The following is a 13,354-nucleotide window of genomic DNA, read 5'->3' as shown; positions in this document are numbered from 1 at the left end:
AGCTACCAGGGAAGCCCAGATGCAGCCTGAGGGTAATGTAAAACTATATCAATTACATTTGACTTTATAATCCACTGCACAATCAGCATTATCCACCTTTGTTTCTCAATGCCCAGAAAGTTCCTAGCAATATGATCAGCGTTTCAAGTTCTTATTACATGACTTCTGGATACCAGGCATTGCATATTGTATAGCACTTGAAGTCCTTATAAACATGTGTCCAAAACTCTTAAGTGACCTTGAGTAAACTATTGAACCTTTGTTGTCTTCTTTTTTTTTCTCATAGAACAAACATTACAGCTCCAAAATTCTGTGAATCAAACAGTAAATTCTCTGATTTATCCCTGGTGGCTCAGATGGTAAAGATTCTGCCTGCAATGTAGGAGACCCAGGTTCTAGCCCTGGGTCGGGAAGATCCCCTGGAGAAGGGAATGGCTACTCACTCTAGTATTCTTGCCTGGAGAATTCCATGGACCAAGGAGCCTGGCAAGCTACAGTCCATGGGGTTGGAAAGTCAGACAGGACTGAGCAACTAACACACGTTTTAAAGTCTATTCCAAAGGCTCCACAAGGGGGCAGCTCCTCCACATTGCTTAATGTCTGAAAAGAATTCCACAAGTCTTTAAGTCTTTACAAACTCACCCTTGCATACAATATTTTACTTTTGTTTCTTTTAACTGTACAAGTCAGGCACAAATATAGTCACACTTATGAAAAAATTTCAGCATTACAGACTAACTTCAAGTCTCTCAATTAGTACCCCCAATCCTAATTTTCCCTACTGTCAGCTCATGGGTATTTTATTTTTTATGAAGTTTTATTTTCTGTGACTTCTTTAAAACAGTTTCTGAAACTAACTTGTTTTACTCCACATAGGATTTAAACATCTTTTCCTAATAAAGATAGATTAGTTTACCTTTAATTATTCTAACTCCATAAAATGCATGTCATAATTAACTTATTTCTTAATGACGTTTAGATAGCATTTTCAGTATTTAAACGATGTTGCATCAAAAATTTCTATACTGCATTTTGGAAAAAAGTGAAAATTCTCCCTCTCAAGATTCCATAGTAATTAAGATTTGAAAGCTGATTTATTCAACCAAAAGAGGAATGTTTTAGTAATTTTACTAGCCACAAAAATATATAACAGGAAAGATGTTACAGAAAAGGAGCTAGAAGGAGAAACACTTAACAGCCTTCCTTGGAAAATTTGCTCCATTTCATGATATAAATCATTTTAGATGCCATTACTGTTAGGGTGCTTCACAGATATGTTTTTGTTGTAGAGAAGAATAGACCTAGGCAACAAATGGCCTAATTAATACAGAACAGAGACAAGAAAGACTCAAGTGTGGCTACCCAGTGAGGGCAGGTTCTATGTCTTGGTTACCTCTTTGTCTTCTACACTGTGAGGGACATGTTTGATGGGAGTAAGCCAGAGCTGTTTATATGTCATATACCCAAGGGGAAAAAAAAAAAAGAAGAAAAGATATGTCTGGTGTTACTGCATGCGTACATGCTAAGTTACTCAGTTGTGCCAGATTCTTTGCAACCCCATGACTGTAGCCCGCCAGGTCCCTCTGTCCAAGCAATTCTCCAGGCAAGAATACTAGAGTGGGTTTCTATTTTCTCCTTCAGGGGAATCTTCCCAGCCCAGGGAATGAACCCACGTCTCTTGTGTCTCCTGCACTAGCAGGCAGGTTCTTTTCCACTAGCGCCATCTGGGAAGCCCCTGGTGGTATTAATGGATATAAGTTGTACCTATAGCAAATATTCCCAGAGAAATAGACAGGTTCTTCTTTGGAACTTTTTTAGAATTTGGAACCTGATTGTCCTTGAATGGGATGTGTGAAACAAAGACAAGTAAAGAGGCAGTTGGGATGCTTTCTGTGACCAAAACTTAGAGAAAGGGATGTACGGAATATGTTTGCAGAAAAGTGAAACTAGCTTAGCCAGACCATTCTAAACATGGAGGTTTGTTAGGCTACAGGACCAACAGTCAGGTGTCAGGAATGTGTGTGTGTATGCTCAGTCCTGTCCTTTTTGCGACCCCACAGACTGTAGCCCATCAGGCTTTTCTGTCCATGGGATTTCCCAGGCAAGAATACTGGAGTGGGTTGCCGTTTCTGTCTCTAGGGGTACTTCCCAACTCAGATCAAAGCAGCATTTCTAGCATCTTCTGCATTAGCAGGCAGATTCTCTGCCACTGTGCCAGCCCATACATTAGAATAAATAAGAGGTGCAGAAGCAAGAATTTGCCTAGAATCTTAAAAAAATGGGCTTGGAACTCCCTCTGTGGCTGATCTCATCAAGGCCTGCCACCTCCCCAACCTGGTATTCAAACTGTGATCCAAACATTAGGCTTATTTTCCCCTTTCTACTTCCCTGTGTCTACGAGATGCTTTGATGTCAGAAAAGCATACCAAATTTTAATTTTAATATTTTTTTCCAATATTTAATTTTTTTCCCATAAGACACAAACACCTGAAAATTTGACTCATTAGAGGAGACCAAGGATTATGACAATGGATTTTCGGAGCTGTGGGGCAGGACCTTAAATCATTTACACTTACCCCCATAGGACTTGGAGGCAGCCTACTCACCTTTATTCTGGGATGCCATCTTTTGATTTCTGAAGAGACCATCTGGGATGGTATTTAGGGACTAAAGGAAGAATAGTCTTTGGAGGTATTGAAAAGGTATTCTTCATTTATAGACTTAAAGTGTTTAATACCTACATTTGGAGGTATTGAGGGGGTATTCTTCATTTTGATCTGAACTTTGAAGATTTGTACACTGGAATGACAGTGTCTGGCCCTTTAAGAACTGCGCAGATGAGGAGGTTCCCAGAGAAATGTCTAAGAAAATATTTCCCCTAGAGCACAATATTTTCTACTCCCAACTTTTCAACTTAAAATTCAAGAGCACATTAGCAGCATGGTTTTTGTGTTGTTCAAATTCTACCACCTGTGCAATACAGTACATGTTATTTTTTCTCTGAGCTTCAGTTCTCTTTTTCAGAAGAAATGAGAAAATATAGGTAGTAATTAGCAAGTACAGTGTCAAACACGATGTGCGCTTCCTGCCTATTCCAATGAGGGAAATAGTGATGATGAAGACATTTGTGATATTGATAAACCAAGTCTGTTGTCCAGACTGACCTTGTCTTTTTCAAATAACATTACCCCTCTGATCCTCAAGCTGTTCATCAATTAAATGGTGACAACATTAACTTACACTTTATTGTTGTAAGTGTTTTCATATGTTAATTAATTCATTTGATGCTCACAGTCCCCCAAGGTAGATATTATTTTTATTTTATACACAGGGTGTCAAGGGACATTTAACAGGAGGATTCCTGCATGCTGTTTTCTATTTCTCAAGGATTCTCTGCTCCTTATCAGTTCCTGTTTCAAGAATGAGTAAAGCTGCATGCAGTTCTCAGGACTGAGGTCATGGGATGAGACATGCAGTGACTCTTTTCAGCGTCAGCCACCTTGTATGTGTTAGACTATCCATATTGTGGCTATTGATAAAATTGCATCCTGTGCAATAGCTGAGTAATCATCTTACTAAAGATATATAAGCCTGCATTTCTGCTAATAAAGCACTTTTGCTCCATCAGAGCTTGGGTCCCTGTGTCTTTCTTTCTTCCTGTCTTCCTCTCTTTCTCTCTCTCCCTCCCTCCTTTCACTTTCTTGCTGTTGACTCTGGACTGCCAGGTCCCGGTCCATTAAAGGACCCCAACAACAGGGTAACTGAGGCAGAGAGAGAGGTTGGTTGCATCAATTGCCATAAGGTCACACAGCTAGTAGGTAAAAGATCCAGAGTTCAGCCCCAAGTGGTATGTTTTTTGCTTGTTGTTGTTTTGGTCACTAAGTTGCATTGGACTCTTTGGGACCCCATGGATGTAGCCCACCAGGCTCCTCTGTCCTTGGGATTTCCTAGGCAAGAATATTGGAGTGGGTTGCCGTTTACTTTTCCAAGTATGTATATGTATACCAAATGGTATGTATACTATTTTTGTGGAATATTAAAATGTAAAATTAATAAAGAAATAGTAATTGCTTGGAATATAATCACTATGTTGGAAAAAGTAGTGATTATGATAGAGGCCTCTCTATAGGTATGGTCAAATGATTAATGTTCATCAGTGGAATATGAGTGAACACTATGAGATATTACCATGTTAAACACTTTAAGTCTGAGAAGACTATGTGTAAGTGTCTTTTCCACCTATTTTTCTCATCTGAACTTGTGGAAACAAAGAACCTTGAGACGGCAGAATTTCAAGTGTATAGCAGGACGTGCACTTGAATTTCTTCTGAAACAATGCCAAACAGGGAGTCTCCTACCTGTACTGGAGTGAGATGTGGGTGAAAATCAACTTTTTTTATGTTTATCTATTAAAGTTAGGGGGTTTCCCTGGTGGCTCAACAGTAAAGAATCTGCCTGCAGTGTCAGAGATGTGAGTTTGATCCCTGGGTCAGGAAGACCCTCTGGAGAAGGAACTGGCAACCCACTCCAGTATTCTTGCCTGGGAAATCTCATGAACAGAGGAGCCTGGGGGACTACAGTTCATGGGATGGCAAAGAGTTGGACTTGACTTAGCTTGTGGACTTGACTAAGTTGTGTTTGACTCTTTGTGACCCCATAAACTGCAGCACACCAGGCTTCCCTGTCTTTCACTATCTCCCAGAGTTTGCTCAAACTCATATCCATTGAGTCAGTGATGCTATCTAACCATCTCATCTTCTGTGAACCCCTTATCCTCTTGTTCAGTCTTTTCCAGCATCAGGATATTTTCCAATGAGTCAGCTCTTCACATCAGGTGGCCAACATATTGGAACTTCAGCCTTAGCATCAGTCCTCCCAATGAATATTCAGGACTGATTTCCTTTAGGATTGACTGGTTTGATCTCCTTATAGTCCATGGGACTCTCAAGAGTCTTCTCCAGCACTACAATTCAAAGGCAGCAATTCTTTAGTTCTCAGTCTTCTTTATGGTCCAGCTCTAACATTCACACATGACTACTAGAAAAACCATAGCTTTGACTATGTGGACTTTTTGGCAAAGTGATGCCTCTGATATTTAACCATTAAATGGAAATAATGATTATTTTCCTCAAGTATAAGTATTTCCTATATCTAGGAAAGAAAAATATCATAAAGTTAATATGAAATATGTAAAATTCTTTCTTCTTGAGAAATAAAAAGACATTTTGAAAACCCAGAGCTTAAGAGATTGGTTAGATGATATTGAGTGGAGATGAGAAGGAAAGCAAAACCAAGAAAGGGAAAAGAAAAGGGTCCCAAGGCAATCATGTTTCTGTGGAAGACAGCCAGACCATAACAGAATGCCAGCACCTCTAGCCCCAACCTACTCCCAGGACATTGTCCATGGAGGAATGGCCGTACGATCTGCAAGCCTTCTAAGACACCCTTCTAACTAGTGAGACCAAGTTCCCTCTCCTCCCTGTGGACTCAAAGGACTCAGAGTGAGTCCAGCAACTTTATGATGTCCTAGCTTCCTGTTGTTGTTCTTTAGTCATAAAGTCACTTACGACTATTTGGTGACTCCATGAACTGTATCCTGCCAGGCTTCTCTGTGGAATTTTTCCAGGCAAGAATACTGGTGTGGGGTGGCATTTCCTTCTCCAGGGGATCTTCCTGACCCAGAGATTGAACCCGTGTCTCCTACATTGGTAGGTGGATTTTTAACCAGGGAATCCTACCTAGCTTCCTAGGCAGGAGAAAAGGCAAAAATAAATAAATAAATAAATAAATAAAGTTTTAATGGAGAAGTTTTAAGTAGTGAAAGTGAAAGTCTCTCATTTGTGTCCAACTCTTTGTGACCCCATGGACTATACAGTCCATGGAATTCTCTAGGCCAGAATACTGGAGTGGGTAGCTGTTTCTTCTCCAGGGTATCTTCGCAACCCAGGGATCAAACACAGATCTCTCGCATTGCAGGTGAATTCTTTACCAGCTGAGCCACAAGGGAAGCCCATACAGAAGCAAAATAAACTACTTTTCTTTGTGTCTCTCCACAAACCTAGAGAATGTTTGGTTTTCTCTATGTCATCATCATTAGGCTGAAGACTTCAATGTCCGATGTCCTGCATGAAACAGAACCAGGGATGACCCATGAAAGTCATGGTACCTTCAGAGACCGTGGAAGAAATCCAAATGGTCCTATTTATTCTTAGGACATACCTGAATAAGATGGCAGGACCACTGTGCTCCTGGATGTAAGGTAAGGAGGTGATCAGCATCAAATGAGAAAGCTGAATCACTAGAACCATAATTAATGCATAAAAGAAGCACAATCAGGTGAAACACCCTGATCTGAGAATAAGGAGACCAGTGAATCAGCTTCCATGGATCTCAGTTTCATCATCTTTTAAATGCAAGATCCTGAGAATAACAATCAGTGTTCTACACACATTCCTAGACCTGTAAAAATATGAACAAAATACGTTGGAAATACTACTTTGCTACACAGCTGGATTTTAACGCTGGTTTTACATATTTTTATCTGGACAAATTGTTCAATCTTTTGGGAATACCTATTAGTATTTCTTACTGTGAAAAATAGCAATATATTTCAGGATAAGGTGAATCACTATTCAATTTGCTTCATTACTGTAGTATCACAATGTCCTCACATGAAACTGTTTCTATCCATAACTTCTTCGCTTAGGCTCATAGGACCATTTATAGGGAGGACCAGTGCTTTTAGTTTTAGTCACTGTCGTGTCGGACTCTATGCCACCCCATGGCCCCTCTGTCTATGGAATCTTCCAGGCAAGAATACTGGTGCGGGTTGCCATTTCCTTCTCCAGGGGATGTTCCTGATCCAGGGATCGAACCTGCATCTCCTGCAATGTCAGGTAGATTTTTACCTCTGGGCCACTAGGGAAGCCTCGATGATCAATGAATGGCATTATAAAATTTAATTTCTTTAGCAAAAACAAAATTTTTAAATAGTAGTGAGTGAAGTAACTTTCTTGAACCAGCAACCAGGTGCCTGTTTCATTTCCTTTCTCAGAACTGACCTCCTCCTGCCTGGGGAGAAGGGAGGGTTGGAGAAGGGTGATGTCAGACAGCCCTACATAAAAGCCTCCTTTGGGCTCCTGCCGGCAGTTTGGAAGCAGCTGGAAGGATGAATTAGGTCCTGGTGGTGAGATTTTTTTTTTTTTCCAGGCAGACACAGACACAACTGTTGAGCAAAATGCAGACTCCACAGAGAAGCCCAAGCCTCAGACCTTTCAAGCAGAGGAAGAGCTTAGGTAAAGCTCTCAGAATAGCTGTCTGGGTTTTGGCCCTTGAGACAGCAAGAGAAGCTACAGACTTCTGTATATGCTGATGTGCTCATTTAATCTTAAATGTTCACAGCAGCCAGAAGAGAGGAAGTTGCTGGAATCAGAGTGAAGTTCCCTGGCAAGATCCCGGTAAGACTCCATTGTCCTGGGGAGTGGGAGTGAGGGTGAGGGCAGGGATTAGGGGGAGGGGGCTGTGAGAGCCTATTCAAAACACCAAAACCAGCCAATGACCCCCTTCTTTCTAGTCCAAGTTCCTCAGACATAGAAAAGTGAGGTGTATCCTTTGACATTTGCTTCAGAGGAGATTCAGGTTGAAACCCTTGACAGGTGATAGTGGAGCGCTACCCCAGGGAGAAGTTCCTGCCCCGGCTGGACAAGACCAAGTTCCTGGTCCCACAGGAACTGACCATGACCCAGTTCCTCAGCGTCATTCGGTAGGTAGCTAAGAGCCTGGGGGGTGGGGGGGTGTTGTGTGGGCTTGGGCTTTTGGGACAAAGAGAGATGGGAGGTGGCAGAGAGAAGGAGAATGATTTGTGCTCCCCCTTTCTCTTCAATATGCCGTGTGTGTGTGTGTGTGTGTGTGTGTGTGTGTGTTTGTGTGCATGTGGCAGTCCTGTGTCTCCATTGCTGTGGGGGCTTTTCTCTAGTTGTGGCCGGCTGAGGCTGCTCTAGCTCTGGTGCACGGGCTTCTCATTGTAGCGCTTCTCTTGTTGCAAAGCATGACGCTAGGGCCCGTGGGCTTCAGTAGTTGCATCACGTGGGCTCAGCAATTGTGGCTCCCGGGCTCTAGAGCACAGGCTCAGTGCCTGTGGTGCAGGGGCTGAGCTGCTTTGCGACATGTGGGATCTTCCCAGGCCAGGCATCGAAGAACCCGTGTCTCCTGCATTGGCAGGCGGACTCTCAGATTCTTTACCACTGAGTCACCGGGGGGGCCCAACTATGCCTTTAAAAAGGATGATCTCATGAGTAACCAGTTTTAAAATGATGTCAAATATTTTGCTACCGCCCTAAAATAATGAGCACTCCCAATATTGATGTATCAGCTATTTTCCCCTTTGTTTCCACATTTTACTGGTACTGTGTTTTAATTTCTGCCTTCAAATTTCTCTAAGAATTTTTCAAAGGAACCTTTAGAAACGGGTCCAAAACCCTGTTTTCAGCTATTTTAAAAGCCCAGTGACAGCATTTTACCTCTAAATATTTTCCCTCTTGTGGCTGGGAGGGAATTTGGGGTAGGAAAATGCACTGTCCACCTGCTGAATCACTGAGCAGGAGAACCATACCTTCCCCCACATCCTTCTTTCTTCCATTCAGAGCAAGGGAAGGCGTAGAGTAAAACCAGTGTTGCTGACTTTGAAACTTAAGGGATTGAGGTGGTCATCTGCCAGCTGGACTCAATAAAAAATGATATGAAACCAAAAATAGCTGACTAAGGGTTCCATAAACATGGCTGGCGTGTGAGTCTCCCTGTGCTGGAAACAACCTCTCAAAAGTTTTGGCTGATACAGACAGTTTCATCTGAGAGTTTATTATGATGCTTTTTAAAATGAGCTCTTTCAGAAGGCCCTGCATTCTTCTCAGACCTACTTAAGGGTTAGGTTAATCCATGGAAATTGGGACAACTCAAGGAGAACCACAGTCGGGAGTAGACCCCTCCTTCTGTCAGCCAACAGGCTGCTGGGGCACAGCATGGCTTCACCAAGAAGTGAATTTTGACACAACTTCCTCCTTTTTTCCATACAGGTACACCTCCAGTTATCATACGCTTCATCCTTCATCCTAATAATTTTGAATCTTTGTATGTATGTTAGTCACTCAGTCGTGTCCAACTCTTTGCAACCCCCGGGTCTGTGACTCACCAGGCTCCTCTGTCCATGGGATTTCCCAGACAAGAATATTGGAGTGGGTTGCCATTTCCTTCTCCAGAGTATCTCCTCGACCCAGGAGAACCTGATCTCCTGCATTGCAAGCAGATTCTTTACCATCTGAGCCACCAGGGAAGCCCTTGAATCTTTACATTAAGTCATAATGGGTGCTTAATATCAATATGTTTAGATGACTTGACTCTTAACCTTGTCATTAAGCACACTGATATTAAGCACCCATTGTGTATCATGCACTGTGCTGGGAGCTGCACAAAGAGCAATGAAAAATACAGACCAAAAGTCCCACGCTAAACAACATTTAAACTAAAGTTTTCACTCTTGGAGACTCCTCACCCTTAATAAAATGAGACCCTCGTGGAAGAAGAAAGGAGATGAAGGTGCAATGTGGAAATATAGGAGCCCCATCTTCAGATCTACTCTTTCCATGTAGAACAGGCATTTGCTCACCGCACGAGAGCAGTGCAATGGTCAGGGCCTGGTCTTTGGATTATCCAGTGTTAGTTAACCAGATTCTGAAATTACTTCCTCTCCCACCCACCACATAAATTTAGCTCCTCCTAGCTAAGAGTAGTGGGGAAGGCAATGGCACCCTACTCCAGTACTCTTGCCTGGAAAATCCTATGGACGGAGGAGCCTGGTAGGCTGCAGTCCATAGGGTTACAAAGAGTCGGACATGACTGAGCGACTTCTTTCACTTTTCACTTTCCTGCACCGGAGAAGGAAATGGCAACCCACTCCAGCGTTCTTGCCTGGAGAATCCCAGGGATGGTGGAGCCTGGTGGGCTGCCATCTCTGGGGTCACACAGGGTCGGACACGACTAAAGCGACTTAGCAGCAGCAGCAGAAGCTAAGAGTAGGGGTATAATGGCTGTGCCTCTAATGTCTGGGTGGAGGATGGTCAGATAAAGCAAGCCATTGCCAACAGATTCATCTTGCTCTGCTATTAAAACAATGCAGAACTCCTATGAATCTAGCCAAACATGGCTGCTCCTCTGCATCCACAACCCAAGGGGAGGGATTTATACTTTTGCATAGTAATGGTTTTCCAAATGGGCTTTCCTGGTGGCTCAGATGGTAAAGACTGCCTGCAATGCAGGAGACCCGGGTTCAATCCCTGCCCAGATTGCTCAGTGGTAAAGACTATGCCTGCCAATGCAGAAGATGCAGGTTCAATCTCTGGGTCCAGAAGTTCCCCTGGGGGAGGAAAATGGCAACCCACTCCAGTATTCTTGCCTGGAGAATCCCCATGGACACAGAAACCTGCGAGCTATAATCCATGGGGTTGCAAAGAGTAGGACACAATTTAGCAACTAAACAACAACCTTTTCCAAATGTCACGCCCAAAGCTGCTTAACTGACATGTCAAAATACACAGCATTTCGTGTTTTCTTTGCACCACTCAGGAAATTCTTAACTTGAAATTCATAGCAAACTGAAGCATATTTACTTAGCATTTTTGAGCTAAGAATATTTTTTTCTAGTTTTTAATGGGATGGTCTCACAGTCTGAGCTCATCTATGAGTTTGAACACATTTCAAATCTCCAGAAAAATGAACAATCTTTTAGCCAGTTTCTAGTAAATTTATCTTATTGACTGCAGAGAGACAGAGAGCTATGATAGGAAGATTCTTTGATTTCTTTTATTATTATATTTTTAATTGTGATAAAATATTATTTTAATCATTTTTAAGCAAGCAGATCATGGCTTTAAATACATTCACATTGTTGTGCAACCATTACCAGTATCCATCTCATCTTCCCAAAGGAAAACTATGTCCCCATTAAAGACTGATTTTCCCATCCTCTCCTTCCCCTAATCCCTGGAAACCAGCATACCTTCTATCTCTATGAATTTGACTATGCTAGGTACCTCATGTAAGTGGGGTCATATGGTATCCTTTTGTGACTGACTTATTTCACTGGACATACTGTCCTTAAAATTCATCCATATTGTAGCATTTACTTGTCAGAATTTCCTTCCTTTTTAAAGGGTGATTAATACTCCATTTATAGATGGACCACGTTTTGTTTATTCATGTGTTGATGGACACTTGAGTTGCTTCCATCAGATTCTTTAGCTTCTGTGCCTTAGTTTATCTGTGATTAGGGAATGAAATGGAACAAAGACTGAAGCTGTATATTAAAAAGTTAGGTAGTGACTTTTCACTTTCCTTGAGGTCCATAATTAATAATCTGCATGCCCATGCAGGGGCCGCAGGTTTGACCCCTCATCTGGGAACTAAGATCCCACATGCACTGGGACAACTAAGCCTGTGCAACCTAGCTGCTGGAGCCTTAGTGCCCTAGAGCCAGTGCTCCACAACAAGAGAAGTCACCCTAGTGAGAAGCCCAGGAACAGCAACTAGAGAGTAGCCCCTGCTTGCCACAACTGGAGAAAGCCCACACGCAGTAACAAAAACTCAGCATAGACAAAAATAAAGAAATAAAAATTTCCAAAAAAAAGTAATGACCAGATATAAATTCCTATTTTAGCAGTCACTATTATAAGCAAGCAAATAGATATAAATGACACTTTGAAAGACTCCTGGCAGCAGCAGGAGTGGAAGTTAGACTGCCTGTGCTTCTAGAGTAACGTTTCAGGGCAAGTTCTGCCTGCTTCACGGTCGCACAGATTCCTGGGCTGCTTCCAAGATCTACTAAACCAAAACCTGTAGGATGGAGTCCACTTTCAACAGGACTCTCCTAGGTAATTCTAAAGTTTGAGGGTAACAGCCCTGGAGTAGGGAGGTGGGGGCATCTTGGGTAGATGGGCTTACACTGGCCAAATAAGAGTAAGCAAGGCTGTGGGTCAGCGATCATTCTCTTCTGGATTAACTTTTGCTTCCGGGTTAACTTTCGCTTCCGGGTTAACTTTTTCCCTTCCTGTTCCCTGCACACCCTCTTCCCCAACCCAGGAGCCGCATGGTCCTAGGGGCCACTGAAGCCTTTTACTTGCTGGTGAACAACAAGAGCCTGGGAAGTATGAATTTGACCATGGCAGAGATCTACAGGGACTACAAGGATGAGGATGGCTTTGTCTACATGACCTATGCCTCCCAGGAGATGTTTGGCTGCTTGGGATCAGCAGCCCCCGAGGATGGGAGCACCCTTGGGGAGGACAGGCCCTGCCATCCTCTCTAGCACGTGTGCTGTTACCAATACGTTCACCAGTGCAGGAGGTACGGACTGCTTTGTGTGTGTGCAGTGATGATCCGGGGGCAAACCCCCTGCAGTGATAAGCACCAACCATGACAATGAGGCAAGACCTGCCCTGTTTCCTTTTTTGTGCTCACCCTCTTTGGTGGCTCTTGAAAATTTTGGAAATAGTCAGTCTTTTCTGAGAAAGAAGTAGTTAACTTGCTCAGTGAGCTGGGGAGGTATTTTAAGTGTTTCCTGTGATGGAGGCCAAGCTGGAGGCCCTGGAGGTGTGTGATCTGCCTTGGTGGGCAGGAGTCCCGAGTATGCTTGGGCATGGAGATCCTGTGACCTGTGGATGGTCTCCATGGAGCCCGGTGCAGCCATCATGAACTGCCTTATTTGGGGGCGGTGGGGGTGGCCGGTGGAATGACTGCAGAGGGGAAGTGGCCTTATCTATGTCATTAAAGAGATTATTGTTATTTGCACAGCATTCACTTGACTTGGTTGTTTCCCCTTATATTCTTTTAGTCTGCCTGTGCCCCTCACAAATTTATGCCAAAGTGGTGACTGCTCAGTTTCAAATAATATAAGTGATTAGTTTTCCTTACAATAGAAGTTTGTGAGTGCCATTTCTTTGGAGGATCTGAGCTGATTGCCAGCATGCCCACGGCTGAGCGCAGTGCCAACAACAGTGTATTTTGTGAGTGCACACAAAGGATGATGGGTGACAACAGAGAGCATACTTCTTGGTGGACACCTCCTGCAGAGGAATACTCAGTGGCTTCTTTAACAGCAGGAGCCTGCCCATTCTGCCCACCTCACACTGCAGCTTAGAAGTGGATCTAGGGAGCAGACCCTGCCCCTGACAGGGCTGTGACAACCCACAGAGCAATGAGAAGGCCCCAGCCAATATCCAGGGAAGGCTTGGATCACAACACCAATTATATTCCATATCCAGGGAATAAGGGCCAGCAAACACTGAGGAAAGATGTGGTAGGCATC

At 43.2% G+C, this 13,354-nt stretch overlaps 1 protein-coding gene across 1 annotated transcript; it reads left to right on the top strand.

Annotated features, from left to right (window-relative positions):
• Positions 7,154–12,839, top strand: MAP1LC3C (microtubule associated protein 1 light chain 3 gamma). The gene is made up of 4 exons (XM_005690568.2): positions 7,154–7,295; positions 7,402–7,457; positions 7,656–7,762; positions 12,130–12,839. The coding sequence occupies exons 1-4, from the start codon at positions 7,238–7,240 to the stop codon at positions 12,353–12,355; spliced, it is 447 nt and encodes a 148-aa protein (XP_005690625.1). The 5' UTR covers positions 7,154–7,237; the 3' UTR covers positions 12,356–12,839.

Source organism: Capra hircus, chromosome 16, assembly GCF_001704415.2.
Source record: "Capra hircus breed San Clemente chromosome 16, ASM170441v1, whole genome shotgun sequence".
NCBI classification, from domain to species: domain Eukaryota; kingdom Metazoa; phylum Chordata; class Mammalia; order Artiodactyla; family Bovidae; genus Capra; species Capra hircus.
The sequence above is the reverse complement of the archived record's forward strand: the minus strand, read 5'-3'. Positions and strand labels throughout refer to the sequence as shown.